Here is a 19,319-nt window from a genome sequence, read left to right as displayed (position 1 = left end):
CTGTCCAACATCTGGAGGGTACCAAGCTGGAATGTATCATGGATGATTTTAGAGGTTTTCCAAGAAAACCAGAAAGTCTGACCTATCTTAGCTGGAATTACTGAACAGGGTGTCAGAGCAAAAGAACACCTACCATTATGCCATGTGTTTTTGTGGAAACTTCACCCGCCTCTTCCTGTGCCACAAGTGGAAAGCACAGAGACACTTCCTGTGTAACAAGAGCAGGGGAAAGGGTGTGATAGAAATCACATTCCTAAACTGGGTGACCACAGCCAAGTGGAAAAACCATTCACACCCAGCTGATGGAGGACTGCCAAAGCCAAGTAGTTTTGTTGCTGCAGAATTTCTATTGTGTGTTGGGGTTGTTTTTTTTTAAGAAAGAAAATCATGCTATTTCACCAAGTAATAATATTAATTTAAACGTAACATGGAATAAACTCACAATCCTGACCACTAAAACGCTGGTCTTGATTGAGTAATTTTTTAATTGGTGCAAGAAAATTGGTGTTGGTTCAAGGATCTGAGGTGATGGAGAGCTTGTACAAGGAACCCTTAACAAAGACATGTAAACTGATTATTGTTTCATGCTATCACTGACTATAGGCGCGCTATGCAAAGTGCAAATGTCATAATGCTAATTCTACTGGGATGATGCCCAATTTCATCACCCTCTAGAGCCAACCCTCCAGCAAATGGACACCAACTGTTTGGGGCATTTGACCTCAATGCTTAGTAGCACCAGTGATGTCCACTTAAGGCTTGCAGAAACGCTTAGTATTATATGTTTATAAGCATTATACGCAAAGACCAACCTCACACTCCAACCAACTTGTGGGATGAAGAATTTTGAAGAACCATCTCTAGCAAAGAGTTATTTCTGGCATCCTCGCCAAGGGGAATTTATGGAAGAGTACAATTTAACTGTCAACCGAAGTATGACATAACATACTAATTACAAGAAGAAATTAGAAAAATGTGAGTCAGATGGGGGAAGTTCTAAAAGTTCCGAAATAAATTGACACAGTTGCCTCCTTCAGACCGCCATCCACTCATGTTCATGGGGGGGGGGAGTGGGACCATGCTGCTGATATCGCCACACACCACTGGCTCAGTCCCCAATTTCTGTGCGCAGAACCATAAGTTACAAAATGAGTACAGCTGTACGCTAGTAGGTTTCCCACGCATTTACATAAACACGTACAGAAACTCTGAAAGATGGAAGTATGTTGAGACAACTATTGTTGTAGTTGCTGTCTGACCATTGCTTTGCTGTGCAGGTTAATAGTACAGGACTACAGGATGGTTACTGATGCTTTAGCCATGGGGGAAAGAATCTCTTGCTGTGCATGAATCTTTCCATGCTTTTGAATAAGATACTCACCAGGGTGCAGGGAATACACAGTCTAAACAGTGAAAGAGAAGGGACAGAGAGATACGAGAAACAGTTTTGAATGAAGAAATAAAAGTCACCTGCACACTGCCAGCATACTGTAAATTAAGGTTTGCAAAATCAAAAGTGAATTAGTGTGCTCTGTTACAACAATTTTACTTTTAAAAAAAGCCCCACACAGACTTTAGGATGGTGATGGAGGAATGCACTAACAAGTATGGGATAATGCTCAACAGGAAGAGATATAATGTCTACCGCAGTGGTTTTCAACTGGGGTGCTGTGGACAACACTGACCTCTGTCCCTTTTTCCTTTCCTCCCTCTGTTGCCCTCTCATGCCTCTGCCTCCCAAAGACTTGCACGGCTGTTTATTGCAGCAGCCCTGGCTATAAGCTCCGCAGGCAAATTATGCCTCTGGGGTACCTCTCTTTGGGGCAGGAGGAGCAGCTCAGAGACCAGGAACAGCAGCAGCAGCTGCTGCTGCCCGGATGACTCCCAAGTAGAAGGGAAGGGAGAGGAGGCTGAGGGAACACTCCACAAGGAAAGGTGTTTGGAAAAGGGTGAGAGACTGCCAGTTCTGCAGGCAAAGGGTGACATAACTGGGCTCCTGAGCCCCACAGGGGTGCCGCAGAAAGAATGCAGTTGGTTAAGGGATCCGTGGACTCAAAAAGGTGGGGAAACTCTGCTCTACACAATCAAATCAAGATGTTTAATGAACAGGTTGTCTGGAGGAGCCTTAAAAGAAAGTGAGGTATATTGGCTGTACATGAAGCGACTCTGAATGGAAAACTGATGCAGGGTTACAACTCTGCTGCTGTATAGAAGTGCCTCTCTGCTTTCACTTATTCTCTGCTTCTGTATTTTAATTAAACAACAACAACCCAAAAACAAAATGCACCAGTAGCCTTCAATGCTCTCTCATCCATATGAAATGAAACCCAACAGGGTTTGGAACATCTCAGCACTTGGTGAAATGAGGCTCAAGGAGAAATGTTTTTTTCCTCTGTCTGCACCCTTCTGTCATGCAAGAAGCTTCTTGTTTTGAATCTGGCCTGCTATCTTTAAGACCTCATGCAAATGCAGTGGTGTTACACCCAGCAGACTGCAGTGACTGCATCCATGTGCCTGAGATTGCTTCTCATGCATTAATAAAAAAATGGTCACCAACACAGCTGCACAGGAATTGCTTTGAAGGATCTTAGGGTCCAAGTCACATCACCAATTCCACCAATTCCTTTTGCCATGTGCATGCATGTGTGTGTGTGTGTGGGGGGGGAGTCTGTGCTGAGGCAGTTGCTTGACTTTCTAATTGCGGGTACAGAACTCTTTCTTTTCCTTTCATTTGATTTTTTATTGATACACCGAGAAAGAAAACAAAAACCAATGAAAATCATAATGAACACAATATTTTTTACAAAACAATAAAGCAAAAATTGGTCTTTGGACTATAGACCCGACCTCCCGTCTATTCCTTACTTCAATTATATATTACTTATTGCCAATACACACTTTTATCATAATATAACTTTTTCTTAATATATCTTAGGTCACATGTCTAACTTAAAGCTACTACTGAAATTATTCGAATGCTGTGACAGAGTTTAAACTGCTGTAGTTATTTTTCAAATATACTTTACAGACCTTCCATTTTGAGACAAATTCCTGTTTTGGTTTATTCTTTATTTTTTCTGATAAACTATCTAACTCTGCATATTCTGTCAATTTTTTAGTCCATTCATGAATAGAGGGGGTTTCATCACTCTTCCATTTTGCAGCGATGAGAACTCTTGCTGCAACCGTAGCATATAAAAAAAAAATACCCTTCATTTTTTGTGGGATATCCAGATCCGTAATTGCCAGAAGATAAGCTTCTGGTTTTCTGTTAAAGGAGATCTTTAGCATTTTTTTTGTAATTCTGAGTGGATGCTCTCCCAGTATACAGAACTCCATCTACAGAACAGCTTTCCACTTGCCCTTGTAAGAGTCAAAGGACTTGCAGGCAAAGTGATGTACCTACAACCATATGCTTTGCATCTGCTTCTGATATTGATACATGCACAAACTGGCATTTCTCATGTAACTAACTTCTTGAACATACTTGCACCTTCCAGACTGGACTCCGTATCTTTCATGGCTACAAAAGAGACAGAAAGGACGAAGGTCAATATTGGGGAAGAGCCACCACTTCTCTATTGGAAGACTTCGATATTGAATGCGTGATTAAAATCCAGACAACCCGTTTATGGAGCATTCACGCTGCAAAGCCTGTAGGGAGGTCAGACAATGCCAGCTATTCACTGAGCAGATTTTGTTTGTGGGGAGGTTAGGGTGCTTTAGGAAATCACCTCTGATTAAAAGTCATTGGTATGAAGATTAGCAGCTTCACCCCTAGAAAGGGCATCAGCTCAGAGGCGCTAGTATTCACAGGATACTGATGAGCTGCCCTTTCATGTTAAGAACATTTTTTTTTACTGGTCTTAATTTAAACCAGAGTACAGCAAGATTCAGCTACAGAATCCTTAAGGCGACAGCATAATGCCAGGAAAAAATTACCTTAGAGTATACACAGAAAATATTCCCTTCACCACAATGTAACCTTCATCTAAACTAGGATTATAGGCTTTTCGCTCAAGGTCATTTGAAAACGTGGACTTGGGCTTTGGCACTCTTTCTTTAGAAACCTGAGTATGAGCAAGACGGTTAAAGCATGATGAAAAAAAAGTTAAAGTTATGTTTCAAACTGAATGGATTCAAGACACAGAGTGGAAATATGAATGAGCATTTGCTACTGCAAGACTGAACAGGACACACAGATTAACAAAAGCATGCTAAGAAAAGAAAAGAAAATGCAAAAAATGACACACACAACACTCTCTTATCAAGTTTTAGCAATTTTATTTCTGCGAACAACAAACATTAAGGAACTGGATTTGGGTCACATCATCTGTACTATAATGAACTACAAGACATGGTGGTGAAAGCAATGAAGACTATGAAAATATTGGCTGAAGTAGACTGATGTCATAAAAGAGTGAAGCTCAATGAAGGATTTTTGGCAGATTGCAAGAGGTGGGCAGGGTCGGAGGAAGGGCCTAGAGAAGAGGTATAAAAGGACAAGTGTTTGGAAGAACAGAGTGAAGGGGGCTTTTAAAAAGCAGGCAAAGGGAAAGGCTGGTGCCTAAAAAACAAGAGTTGACTTCTGTTTCAGTGTATCTGAAGAAGTGTGCATGCACACGAAAGCTCATACCAATAACAAACTTAGTTGGTCTCTAAGGTGCTACTGGAAAGAATTTTTTATTTTGTTTTGACTATGGCAGACTAACACGGCTACCCACCTGTAACAAGAGTTGGGAAATTACTCCAAATGAATTAAAGGGAAGAGGGGAAAGCCAGAAGGAAATGAGAGGGGAGTAAAACAAAGAGAGGGGAACTGTGAAGAAAGGAGAAATGAATAATTATAAAACATTGCAGGAATAGCTCGCCAAAAGTGTGACCACACACCTTAAGAAAAAGTTCTGAAACGTGAACTGATTATTGCTGCAGTTACTAACATGAAATTGGACAGGGACTTCGATCCTATAGAGATCCTGCCAGCTGCCGGAATCCATGTCAGCACAACAATGGAAATGGTTAACAATATCTATATCCTTATGGTATAAAAATCTTTTATTGCATAAAAAATAACACATAAATTATGGGTGTCTGAGGGACAGGAAGATTCTAGTCGTTTTCTACTCAGTACAGTGGGATTTTATTTCATATAGTTCAGTTTCAAATTTATAGGCATCTCTCCCTATATCAGGATCTTAGTTTGGGTGTTACTATTCAATATGTTTAGAGTTTGTTTGCCCTGCCTTTAGGTTGGCTATATTATATATATTTTTGTGGTTCTGTAATAATTTGAAAACTAAAAAAAATAAACTAAACTTAAAAAAAAATAGTCTGGCTTATCATGATGTAGAAATGCAGCTGTAGGAAAGAGAGGGGGGGGGGACTTGGGAGAAGTTTAACAATATTACCAGAGTCTGGCTATCCATGAGCTCATTCGGATATTACCAAAATGCAATTGCATTTGAGAAAGCATATTGTTACTTATTGCAAAGGGGAGAGGAACTACCGGTAACCACACTCCCAACAAAACAAGCAGGAGGGAGAGTTTGCATGCATGGAAATCTTAGCATCCGTTATCAGGAGCTACCTAGACAACTGCTACAGAAGCTAGAGTTAAATAAGGATTTAAAGCACTGGGCAACTAAAAGGGAGTTATGAGCTTGGGGTGTGCTGTAAAATGAAAAAGCCTGAAGGGAAAGAAACTGTGAGACAAGTGTACAGAGAAACTGTCCACAGAAGTAGCGTTTAGCAACACAGATGCAGGAACCATCCAATTATGTTGGCCAACATTATAAATGTGACTACTACAACATTTGCCTTGACAGCAGCCAGCCACCTAACATGAAGGCCTACGTAGCAATCAGTGGTGAGCAGATGGAGAGAAAATTGCTTTAATCTAAGAAGAAAATGGCACTTTACACAGGGAAGAGGACAGTTTGCTTGTTGTTGTTTTTTGAATGCTCCCTGTGAAGGACCAGGGTGAGTAAAAGCTGTCCCTTTATGCAAATCTTGCCCAACACATTTTGCTGCAGGATGCCCTCTTTCCATTTCTAAGTCAATGTGCATAGAACCCCACATAAGCCAAGTTGTTTTGGGCACCTGAGGCAGAAAACCCATAAGCAACACCCCACCCCCTTTTTCTTAGTAAAAACCACAACCACCACAGTAAGTTCAATAATTAAACACAAGGCAGCCACATCTCTCTGCCTAATGGTAGGGCCAGCCCTGCAGATATTTCCACCTTGCTGCATCTTCCCATCGCATCCTCCGGATATCTCTTTTTTTCAGAAGAGGAAACACAGTTTTCACAATGCAAATTTCAATCACCACACACAACCCAGTTGTGTGGCCCTGGCAATGGTGACAAGGGCACCCCTCATAATTGCCCATTTTCTCCCCATAACGTTCTTATACATAAAACAATGCCAGTGCTGTGGAACTGACTTTCAGATGTCCTTATGCAGTGAAACACGACTGGTTAACATGCATATTGAAGTTAAGTCAGAATGAAAGCAGTTTCTTGTCCTTTCTCTGGCATTGTCTGGTCCTGCCAAGAGGAGAGAGGAAACTGTAACCATCTACGGCATTTCCGTGCACTGCTCTGGTTTGCCAGAAGCAGCTAAGTCATACTGGCCACATGACCCGGAAGCTGTACGCCGGCTCCCTTGGCCAGTAAAGCGAGATGAGCACCGCAACCCCATAGTCTGGACCTAATGGTCAGGGGTCCCTTTACCTTTTACCATGAACTACCCTGAACCCGTGGGACACGGGTGGCGCTGTGGTCTAAACCAGTGAGCCGAGGGCTTGCTGATCAGAAGGTCGGCAGTTCAAATCCCCGCGACAGGGTGAGCTCCCATTGCTCGGTCCCAGCTCCTGCCCACCTAGCAGTTCGAAAGCACATCAAAGTGCAAGTAGATAAATAGGTACTGCTTCAGTGGGAAGGTAAACAGTGTTTCCATGTGCTGCTCTGGTTCACCAGAAGCGGCTTAGTCATGCTGGCCACATGACCCGGAAGCTGAACACCGGCTCCCTCTGCCAGTAAAGTGAGATGAGTGCCACAACCCCAGAGCCATTCGCGACTGGACGTAATAGTCAGGGGTCCCTTTACCTTTTACCCTGAACTATGGTTACTCAGTTGCTGTTCGACACAGATGGCATTTTCAATATGCACAAGGCGAGCAACAACGTTTCATTTTTTACTGTTCAGTTGATGCAATCTCTTTGCATGCAACCCTACTTCACACTGGGATTGGGCAAGCTTTAATTCATCAATGAAGATCTTAATTCACAAATTAAAACCCATCCCACCTCAATGAATTGGCAGAGCAGAGACTGAATGGCACACAGCTGAGCAGGCTGAACATATGCACCAACAGCTTCCTCTCCCTACCATATTATGGAAAATGCAATTTAAAGAAGGCTTTTCCTTCCCATTTACATCTCAAACTAGCAGATTCTTTGCCTTTGTAGTTGAAATACCAGTACTAATGGCAGGCAGCTGTAGCCAACAGCACTCAGGCAAAATCAATTTCAACACAGGTTCTTAAATACACATCTTCTAGGCAGTACTGATAGGATTAAGCCTTGTTCATTTTTAAAGCTATTTTATCTCCAATGTAATATGAAGCATTATATATTTGAATTTCCAAAGCTGAGGGAAAAGACACTACCAAAGATGGACTTTTCTTTTATACATGCCAGCTTTTGCTTTTTGAAGGTACTCATGTTGTCCTTTAAGTCCTCACCAGCTTGGGGCAGGCTATATGACACCCAGATTACCCTGACTGGACCTTAAGATCAGCCAGAAGATACAAGGCCTTTTCAGTGGTGGCTCCATATCTGAAGAGTTATGTCCCATAAGTGATATGATTAGCTCCTTTCCCATTTCCTTTTAGGTGGGACTTAATGGATTTTTCATTTCAGTCCACTGGGGTTAAAGAGGGTAGTGCAGTTTTTACCACTCTCTATTTTAGATTGCGATATTGTGAACTTTATAGTGGTTTGCTGGTCTGAAGTGCTTTATGCTGTTATTTATTATAGTGTCATTGTTGTTGTTTTTTAAAATAGTATTTTAGATACTAGTATGTTTCTGTGCGCTGCTCTGGTTCGCCAGAAGTGGCTTTGTCATGCTGGACACATGACCTGGAAGCTGTATGCTGGCTCCCTCAGCCATTAACGCAAGATGAGCGCCGCAACCCCAGAGTCGGACACGAGTGGACCTAATGGTCAGGGGTCCCTTTACCTTTACCTTTATGTTTCTGCTAGGAAAACTTTGTTTTAAAAGGCAGCACAGAAATTCTTGAATAGACTAAATATAAATAAAATTAACTGCACTGTTAGGCCATCAAATACTTCAGAAAATGTGCCTGATACAACCGCAAAAAGGCAACATTACTAAGTTTGGATAGCATGTAAGAATTCAACAGATTAATCAAATCACTTAAAGATCAGATGATTAATTAACTAAACATTCTTAGCCGCTTGACAGCCAGGCCTTCAGCTGCCAAAATCAATGACATTCACAGCTAAGAGGGATACTGTGTCTTCTGGTTTGCCTGTTGAGATCTGGCAACACAGAGCTTGCAAAGCAGATGGCAACCTTAAGCATCCGAACTGGTTGTACCTCACGCAGACACAGCAATGAGAGCAATTCAAATGAGCCTCCTTATGTGCTGCTATGGAAGGAACACATTTGTTAGTGCTGCTACAAAAAAAACAAGCCCCCCCCCCAAATGCAAAATTTAAACTGCTAGCAACAAAATGAACACCAATTGTTAATCAGGGATAAGGGAAAGGAACTATACACATAGTCAACAGTTTGGCATTATCAGCTAGCAATTATTGACATAATTCTCTACCAATATCTAACCCAGCTTGGAAAGTGCTAGGTCCTTCACTACAGCGTTTCCCTTATGACTTGGAAGCAGGCTAAGTGGTAGGGCAAGTACTTTGCACACACAAAAGGGCCCAGGTTCAATCCCCAACATCTCCTGTTAACACAATCTCAGGTATCAGGGCTGGGAAATATTTGTATCTCAAACCCTACCACCAGCAGCCAGCACACACAATTTTGGGGTAGATGGCGAATGTGCACCTTGAGTTCCAGCATCTACAAGAAGCAGCCCAATACAATGGTTTAATCCTATACTTCTGCTATTCCTTTCAAATGCTATAAGTATTACGCATAAAAAATGAGGGTGATTTCTGGGGACAATGTACTGAAACAAGAAACTGAACCTAGATGTCAGTCGGATTGCCTCCACCAGGGAGATTCTGTACTTGGTCAAAATCCGTCCTTAGAAGTAAATACCAGTTTCAGAAGAAAAGGACTATATGGAAAATTCAAGGCACCTTTCCAAAAAGTCTGAACATCTAGGGAATAACTGGAAATTTAAAAAGGAGTACATTAAGAGAAAGCAATTTATAGAAGCTAATTAATGGCTCTCTCTCTCTCGCTCTTTAAAATGCTTTTCTAATTGTAGAAGTTGGTTTTATGTTGAAAGTGGTGCAAAAACAGTAAGTGAACAGCCGCTAGAAGGTGAATGGATGATTTTACATACATACACACAGCACATACGAAACACCACTGTGCTCATTATCACTACTATGACTGAATTAAAGGGTTGTCATAAAGGGAAGTTCTACAGCACATGATGAATACTGAATTGATGAGCTATTTCAGTTCTTCCTAGGTTAAGATACTTTCCTTTAACAAACTAGGATTATGAGATCCATCATATATCTGCGACTTTAAAAAGGCTCTTAAAAGCTATTTAAAGAACCATATTATCCATTATCAGGAGGGGTTCCGCTGTCTCACCTTGTAAATTCTGTTCAAGCATCTGCCCACCAGAGTATCCTCCTTCATTCATCTCATGTGTCCAATAAGCAGATTTTAGATTATGAAAGTTTATGTCTCAAGATACAGGCCAAGTTCAAGTGTTTCTGGATTGTACCACTTGAGTGAAATACATTTGTGTAGTTCTTTAGTCCCAACTACTGTCCCCCCCCCCCCATTTTGGGTTTCTGCCCGTCAAACTGCCCACAACTCAGGCCAATCAGTGTGTGTGCATGCACACACAGCACATGAATGCTCACTCACAAAATCCAAAACACCCAGGGGCGAAACTAGGCTTTATTTAACCCGGGTCAAAGACCCGGTTTGGCGTGCACGCACACACACACACACACACACACACACACACAGAGTTTGGGAGCCTCAATGGTGCCCCTCTGGAGGCTTTACCCAGGGGGAAAAGCCTGGCTAGTCCCCTGGTAGCCACGGCTCTGAAAAACCTACAAGCCAGCCTGCTTGGAGGGGCTACTCTTTTTCATTTCAACCTCTAGTTTCCCATATAAAAGGAATCCTTTTCTTTCTCCTTTCAAGTTTAAGGAAATGATTAATCACATGATTCCCCACCCTCATAGTCTGACAACGTACAGCCCAGGAAAATATTTCTATCACATTCATTCATTTCACAGTACTTGTACCGGTACCTCAACTTTCTATCCCAAATCACTCAAGGGAGGCAGCAAACAAGTGCTGAAAGAACCAGAAAACAAGTTGAAAGGAAAGATAAAGTGACAGCCTGATGGCAGCTGGCCAAAATTAAGCAACCTGCGGGCTTAAAAAAGACAGTGAAATGCCACCAGAGAAGGGTGATATTATCCCATTTGCGTGTGGGCTACCCATTAGTCTTTAGCATGACATGTCTCTTTGTCCTCGGAATCCTAGGGTTTCAAAGAAACAGAAAATGAGGTACTTCCACACACACACAGCTTTTAGCTTGAACTATATACCCCTAAACTCAGCCTAAAAGTAGCTCGAGGGCTAGCACCTACAATTTACCCATAGTACTTATTAACACATCTTACCTATAGCATTTCCCTTGAAGCAAATGAAGACTTAAGGCCCTTCCAGGCATCCTTTTTCTCATAGAATCATAGAGTTGGAAGGGACCCTGAGGATCATCTAGTCCAGGGTTTCCCAAACTTGGGTCCTCCAGCTGTTTTTAAGACCACAACTCCCATTATCCCAAGCTAGCAGGACCAGTGGTCAAAGATGATGGGAAAACTGTAGTACAAAAAACAGCTGGAGACGCAAATTTGGGAAACCCTGATCTAATCCAACCCTCTGCAATGCAGGAATGTGCAGCTGTCCTTTACAGGGATCGAACCTTCAACCCTGGCATTGTCATCACCATGCTCTAACCAACATATCTATTCATTGTGCATATATTTAATGTGCATTTATTTACTTAGACAACTTATATACCGCTTACTTACAGTCATTTCTAACAGGTGTGCAGGAGATTTAATACAGTGAGACAAAAAATGAGTGGAAACTATATAATCAGACTTCAATTAAAAGCCTGCTGAAATAAAAGAAGTCTTCAGTGGCACCAGAAGTTCAACAGAGAAGGGGCTTGTCTGAACCCAAATGAGTTTCATGAAAGTGGTCCCACAATGGTGAATGAATGGCTCCTGGTGGATACGAGCCATGGGGGTGGGGACTAACAGTGACCCTGGAGATCTCAGTGATTGGGTAGGGATATACGAGATCAGGCAGTCTGCAGAGGGATCCTGGGCCTGAGTTGCTAAGGGCCTTTAAAATTCATACAAGAACTGTGAAATTGATTTGTGTTCGTGATGGTAATGGGGTGGTGCATGTGAGTCTGTCTTCAATACTTTCAGCACCTGTAAAAGTTTCAGGGTGGACATACTGCTTTACTAAATAACTGGTGCATTCCTCAGTCAGTGCATTCTCCACAACTTCCTGCTGACTCGTCACACCACAAATGTAGCAAACTAAAGAAGTGGAATGACGGGTGGACGGTCCAATATGTATCCACCACCAATGCAGGATTATTGCATCAATGACATGTTGCAGAATACACATGTAAAAAGGGGGGGGAGAACCCACTAATATGGAGGGGCCATTCCTGTAGAGATGCTTGCCCTTGTCCAATTAATTGACCTAGAGTCCTGGACCTCTAAGCAGTGGCTAGAGAGGTAATTAACTGGATGGAACTAGCAATTTACCTCAAGCCCCATTACTGCTGCAAAGACATGTTTGTGCAAATCTCTTCTCAGGATCTATTTGTGCCTTGCCTCCTACAGTGCCCTCCATAAAGATTATACTGTGGGCAGGCTGCCTATCAGAATAATCCCAAACTTGTTACTGTTGCCTTTAGCTTGCCTCTTTTGTCCTGCCTACCTATCAATCTTAGGGTTAGATTGGCAGATTTTTAAGCAGGGATTATACTTGTTTGTTTCCTCTGTGGAGCCAGCTACAGTGGGAGCTAAGCCTGTAGCTGATACAACGCAAATAAGCAGCGGCATTTGCAACAGGATATGCTAAGGCTCCCATAGATTTTCTTTCTTTCTTTCTTTCTTTCTTTTCAGCCTTTCCTTGACAAATGAGTCTCAAATCTAAATGACATCATAAATACCAAAGAGCATAAATCTTTTATTTCTCTTTTGAAGAGGAAAACCAATTCTTGCTCAAGGCAGTAAACAATTCCCACACACTCTCGTAACAATTCTCGTTTTTAAATCCAGCGGTTTTAAAATCCAGGTTTTCGGGCGCCTTGACAGTTAAATAAAGATGCTCTAAATGGCAGTATAGGCTTGTTTCATACAACAACATGAATGATCACTTTAGCCAATTCACTGATACAGGAACACCACTTACACATTCAATGAGCAATGGCTTGGAGTTCAGTGGGTAATTCCCCTTTTATGGATAAACGCTGCCTTTGGAAGGATGTCAGATAGCATTGTGGTGTGTGTGTGTGTGTGTGTGTGTGTGTGGCAGAGCTGGGGAAGCAGCTTCCAATGTAAATGACTGTCATGAAAGGCTAGGATAGTCAATGTGGAGCCCTCCAGGTGTCACATATTCATTTCCTGCCTGCCATTCACCACAAGGTCCTTGTGTGGATTGCAGCAAGTGAAACAATTGCATTTTTGTTGTTTTGTCGTGTCGGACTCTTTGTGACCCCCATGGACCAGAGCACGCCAGGCACGCCTATCCTTCACTGCCTCTCGTAGTTTGGCCAAACTCATGTTAGTAGCTTCGAGAACACTATCCAACCATCTCATCCTCTGTCGTCCCCTTCTCCTTGTCCTTTCCCAACACCAGGGTCTTTTCCAGGGAGTCTTCTCTTCTCATGAGGTGGCCAAAGTATTGGAGCCTCAACTTCATGATCTGTCCTTCCAGTGAGCACTCAGGGCTGATTTCCTTAAGAATGGATAGGTTTGATCTTCTTGCAGTCCATGGGACTCTCAAGAGTCTCCTCCAGCACCATAATTACATTTTAGAAACAACTAAAACCATTCCATACAAAACAGAACATTATCACTTCAACAATAGAGATGGGTCCCACAAAACAAATTACCACAACTGTCAAGGGCCAGGAAAAGAGGTACCTCGAGGATTATGGCGGAAGTTTACAATGCAAATGCTAGACACACTTCTGTGGGGAGGGAGCTTCACCATTTAGAGGCTTCCACGGAGAAAGCCCTCTCCTGGACAGTCATATAGATCTCAGTGGAAGATGCTTGTCTACTGCAGGGTTGCTAATCTGTGGCCTTCTGGATTTTGCTGAACTAGAACTCCCATTTGTCCTAACTAGGATAGTCAGGGATGATGCAAGTTGCATAGTCCAAGACATAAAGAAGGCTGCAAGTTACCCACCTGTGGTCTAGAACAGCTAGGATGCCACTGAGATATCACTGCAGTATTTAGTTTTAATTCCAGTATTTCCACTACCATCTAAACTTCATTTCCCATTTGTTTCCACCCCTTCAGAAAGCGAAGAGTTCTTCCACTTTCTTGCAGCAACTTCAACTTGAACATCAAATCAAATAGCAATTCAGGTTGCAATTCTTTGCACATTTCCTTGGAAGGGGAAAGTCCTGCTGAACTCAGTAACTGCAGTGTTTGTTTAAGTGGGCAGTAGAAAGCCAATAGGTAGAGTCATGAGCAAGAGGCAGCAAGGTGTTAGGAGACAGAGCATAGCATCCCCTAAGCTAGATCTCAGATGTGGTGGTGAACTTTTTCTTGCCAGCAGGGTTGAAGTAAGAATCAATGACCAGTACATTTGGTTTCTGTAGATGGAACAGAGGGGTGGGAGAACCATCTTGTCTTTTGTTTCATACTGTTAAATGACACATGCCAGCCCTGGATACGTTCTCTCCTAGAAACATAACTTGTACTTCATTTTTAGTCCATACTGATTGAAGTACCATCAACAGATAATTGCATAAAACAAACCATCGGTAAATGTTTAATATATACCTGGTGTATATGTGTATGTTGCTGTTTATACCAATTCTGCAACCATTTCCTCATTCTTCTCTAATTATTTTCCTTGTTATTCAAAACCAAAATATCATATACACATTTAAAAGGCTTTAGACAACACATCCTGATTGCTACTTGGCATGAATTTACTTCCTTTAGAACTGCTGCCAGACATTTGATATATATACAAAATGTCAATACTGAAAAAAATAAAAGAGTCCCCCCTCCATTTCCTCATTCGGTTCACTACATCATCTGATATCTTCCCTGCAACAACCCAGTCTTTAAATCTTGAGATCAGATTACACCATAGTGTCCTATTGTCTTGTCCCAGCTGAACAATTTATGCCTAATGATCGAGGGCAGCAGGGAAATATCTGGGCTAATCCTACTTTTATCATCCTCTCAGCTTCTAAACAACTTGTTGTGTAATTCAGATCTCAGATGGTGTTTCCTTTCAAGCCATATTATTGCATCTAATGGATCTAGCCGTAATGTCTGTTCCAGCCCAAACTACATCCAAATCACATACTGACAAAAGATAAATAAACTGAACAGCATTAACAGGCTGTGAAAGGGAACATTTGATGCAAACTCCATTGATTTTGCAGGGCATTTGTAGCTATTTCTTCTAATGTGCTACCCAAAGGAATGTTTATTATTAGACTCTGCCAAACATGAAACAAATTATTGGGGAAATGTAAGAGAAGTGAGTCTTAAAAACACCAGCTATTTTTTTAAACTCCAGATAGAACATCCATCTTTTCCAAGCAAAAACAAAATAAATCTCAGTAAAGTTGTCAAGAGGCTAATTGTTAACTTTCCTTCTCTCCCCCTACTTCCCATTTCATCCTTCTTATGAGATGTCACCATAAAACCTTATACCAAAACCCAGAGCAGCTATTATGGTTTAAGTGTATCTTTTGCCACTTACACAACATATACCAAACAAAGATCAATATTCCAAACATTTCACCCAAGTCCAATTCTTTTACACAGGAATGCTCATTTTTACTTAAGTCTTTATTATTCTTTTCTGCAACAAATTGGTACTCCCCCATCCCCACCCAAGTAAATGCATCGGGGTAACCCAGAAACAAACCCCATTTTATACCTGTAGCCATGCTACACATACTTTGGTTTTTAAGAAAGGAAAAAAATACCCCAAACTATTTTTTTGCTTCCGTCCTAACACATCAGGAACAGGGCCACATTTAGGTTTGAAGCTACTAAAGGTAATGGGGCCCTTTATATGTCCAGCTGTCCTTTGTCAACAATAAATTGTCTCTGTTTTTTGTGTGTTGAATATATGCTATATGGTAATTTATGGTATCTAAAGCTATTTGCACATAACAAAATATGTACCGTATTTTTCGCTCCATAAGACGCACTTTTTCCCTCCTAAAAAGGAAGGGAAAATGTTGCTGCGTCTTATGGAGCGAAGGCTTCGCTCCCTGCGGCCTCCCCCCACCCTGATTTCGGGCACTGGGTGCTGCATCGGCGGGGCGAGCTGGGCGGTGGGGAAAGCAGCCGGGATCCCAGCTGCTTCCTCCACCACCCAGTGCCCGAAATCAGGATTTGTGGATCGACGCGGGGCGCTGGGTGGTGGAGAAAGCAGCCGGGATCCCAGCTGCTTCCTCCACCACCCAGCACCCCGCGCCGATCCAAAAAGCAGGCTTTCTGCATCGGCGCGGGGAGGTGGGCGGTGGGGAAAGCAGCCGGGATCCCAGCTGCTTCCTCCACCACCCAGCGCCCGAAACCAGGCTTTTTGGATCGGTGCGGGGCGCTGGGTGGTGGAGAAAGCAGCTGGGATCCCAGCTGCTTCCTCCACCACCCAGCGCCCGAAACCAGGCTTTTTGGATCGGTGCGGGGCGCTGGGTGGTGGAGAAAGCAGCCGGGATCCCAGCTGCTTCCTCCACCACCCAGCGCCCGAAACCAGGCTTTTTGGATCGGTGCGGGGCGCTGGGTGGTGGAGAAAGCAGCCGGGATCCCAGCTGCTTCCTCCACCACCCAGCACCCCGCGCCGATCCAAAAAGCAGGCTTTCTGCATCGGCGCGGGGAGGTGGGCGGTGGGGAAAGCAGCCGGGATCCCAGCTGCTTCCTCCACCACCCAGCACCCCGCGCCGATCCAAAAAGCAGGCTTTCTGCATCGGCGCGGGGAGGTGGGCGGTGGGGAAAGCAGCCGGGATCCCAGCTGCTTCCTCCACCACCCAGCGCCCGAAACCAGGCTTTTTGGATCGACGCGGGGCGCTGGGTGGTGGGGAAAGCAGCCGGGATCCCAGCTGCTTCCTCCACCACCCAGCACCCCGCGCCGATCCAAAAAGCAGGCTTTCTGCATCGGCGCGGGGAGGTGGGCGGTGGGGAAAGCAGCCGGGATCCCAGCTGCTTCCTCCACCACCCAGCGCCCGAAATCAGGCTTTTTGGATCGACACGGGGCGCTGGGTGGTGGAGAAAGCAGCCGGGATCCCAGCTGCTTCCTCCACCACCCAGCACCCCGTGCTGATCCAAAAAGCAGGCTTTCTGCATCGGCGCAGGGAGCTGGGCGGTGGGGAAAGCAGCCGGGATCCCAGCTGCTTCCTCCACCACCCAGGATGCAGAAAGCAGGCTTTTTGGAGCAGTGCTGGGTGCTGGGTGGTGGAGGAAGCAGCTGCTTTCTCCACCACCCCACACCCTGTGCTCATCCCACTTGCTTTGAAGGGAGCTGGGGACGAGGGGTGAACGCTCACCCCTTCTCCCCTGCTCCCTTTAAAAAAAACGGGGATGAGCCTTTTTGAAGGGGTGCATGGTGCCCCTTTAGAGCGGCTCATCCCCGCTTTTTTTAAAGGGAGCCGGGGAGAAGGGGTGAGCATTCACTCCTCGTCCCCAGCTCCCTTCAAAGCAAGCGGGGATGAGCCCTCTGAATGGGTGCGTGGCGCCCCTTCAGAGCGGCTCATCCCCGCTTTTTTTAAAGGCAGCGGGGGAGAAGGGCTGAGCGTTCACCCCTTCTCCCCAGCTGTCTTTAAATCTTTAAACCTCCCCAACACCAGCGAAAGTGGGGTGGGAGGACAGGAAGCCCTACAGCATCGCTACTGGGCTTCCCCTTTCTCTGTCCCACTTTCGCTGGTGTCGGCAAGGTGGGAGAGGCAGGGGAGGCCCGTAGCATGTTCCTCTCCCAGTCCTTCCACCGCTGCTGCCTCCTTCGCTCCCCCTCCCAGCCTTTTAGAGGAGGAAAACCAGGAAAAAATATTTTCCCCTGGTTGTTACCCTTTAAAAATTGGTGCGCCCTATGGTCCGAAGCGTCCTATGGAGCGAAAAATACGGTATTTTATCAAAGTACATCCAGCTTTTTTTCCCTTTAATTTTTTTTAGGGCCCCCAAGAGATTGGGGCCCTAAGCTATAGCTTGTTTAGCTTATACGTAAATCCAGCACTGTTTTCAACACTACTTGTGTTGAATAAGAACATTTTAAAGTCTTCAGTTTTGATTTGCATTTTCAGCCAGCTGACATTCTTCTGATTCAATACAAAAATGTCAAGAAGACTCTATATTTTATTTCCATTCACAATCAGCTGTAATATTTATACACCAAGACTACTTTACGTCTATATTATTCTTTTCTACAATAAACTGGTACTCTCCCATCCCCACCCAAGTAAATGCATCAGGGTAACCCAGAAACAAACCCCATTTTATACCTGTAGTCATGCTACACACACTTTGGGGTATTTTTTCCTTTCTTAAAAACCAAACTTTTTTTTTTTTTTTTTTTTTTTTGCCCCTGCCCGAACACATCAGGAATCTGCTAAAGGATGCAAAACATGGAACGGCAGTCAAGGGATTGGAAATGTTCGTTGTAAGCCTCACACTGGACATATTACATATGGCAGTCTAAAGGACAACCACCCAGGGCCCAAAATGCACCACACAGATGCACCACTGGGTGCTTAGCACATGGCTTACAGTCAAACCTAGCAAAGGCACACGTGGCACGAGAACTTGCAGCATCCCCTACCTTCCTCAACATCGTTCCTTAGCGAAGCCTCCAGCAGCGCAACGCTGGCCTCAAAAGACACCTTCTTGCGGCTGGCAACGTTCCTCTTCTTCTCGTGCTTCCTCCTCTTGTGCTGCATCTCCTTCTCGTATTGCGCCCACTTCTTCAGCTGCTGAGCGCGGCGTTTCTGAGCTGTCCGGAGCCGCTCGAGGGTAGGTACCTTATCCAGTAGCTGCAGCTCTGTCAACAAGTCCATGTGGGTGTCCATCGCCCGCCTGCCAATGGGTCAGCCACACTCCTGCTGGACCAGAAGCCCAATCGGGGCACCTTGCGCCAAGATGCCTGGCACTACGGGAACATGCTGCGGCTGGATGGCGAGCGGCACTGCGTAGATACCGGAGAGCACATTGCGGTATGCTGCACAGAGAGAGAGAGAGAGGCAGAAAACAACTAAGCGTGTGTTGCGTCTGACGAAAACAAAACCAACATAAAAGAGCGCATGTGCTGATTGCTACATTCTAAATAGCCATTTAATGTTCTTAACAATGAATGTTGCTCTTTCTTCGTAAAACTTCTTCCCTCCAAATGAGCATTTCCCCCCAACAGGTGTATATTAAGTTGCATTTAGGTATTTGGTCAGCCGACAGGCCTTCGACTTATCTGAATATTTTAAAAGTATATGCCCGCCAGGAAAGAAGTAGGATTACCAACCCAAGGAGGAATGGCATATAAAACTGATGGCCTATGCTGAAATTCCCTGCCAGTCGGTGAGCCAATGGTCCAACTCTGTTTTAGACAATCTCCTGTGGAAAATGTGCTCATTCATTCACTTATTTTGAATTCTGTGTCTGTGTTTTAAGAAAGTTGACCTTTTTTTCCTCTTGGGAGCTGGGAGTGGGCTGCAAGAACTTAATTGAGTCAACTCCTTCTCAAGTTTAGCACCATTCAATGCGCTTAGCCTGGGGGACCAGTGACAAAAGGAGGTCAGCAAAGGAGGACAGGCCAAGGAATCACGAAACGGGACAGGAAGGCTCCCAAGGCTCC

General features: G+C 44.1%; 1 protein-coding gene across 1 annotated transcript in view; it reads right to left on the bottom strand.

Moving 5' to 3' along the window:
* The window catches only part of PPP1R16B (protein phosphatase 1 regulatory subunit 16B), a 64,022-nt gene extending 45,334 nt beyond the window's left edge, over nucleotides 1-18,688 (bottom strand). The window contains exon 1 of the mRNA XM_033153384.1: nucleotides 18,297-18,688. Within this exon, the coding sequence (XP_033009275.1) occupies nucleotides 18,297-18,543 (247 nt within the window). The 5' untranslated portion in view covers nucleotides 18,544-18,688. The remainder of the gene's footprint in view (nucleotides 1-18,296) is intronic.
* Nucleotides 18,689-19,319: the final 631 nt, after the last annotated feature.

This window comes from Lacerta agilis, chromosome 6 (genome assembly GCF_009819535.1).
Source record: "Lacerta agilis isolate rLacAgi1 chromosome 6, rLacAgi1.pri, whole genome shotgun sequence".
Classification (NCBI taxonomy): Eukaryota; Metazoa; Chordata; class Lepidosauria; order Squamata; family Lacertidae; genus Lacerta; species Lacerta agilis.
Note: the sequence above shows the minus strand (reverse complement) of the source record. Positions and strands in the feature narration are given on the sequence as shown.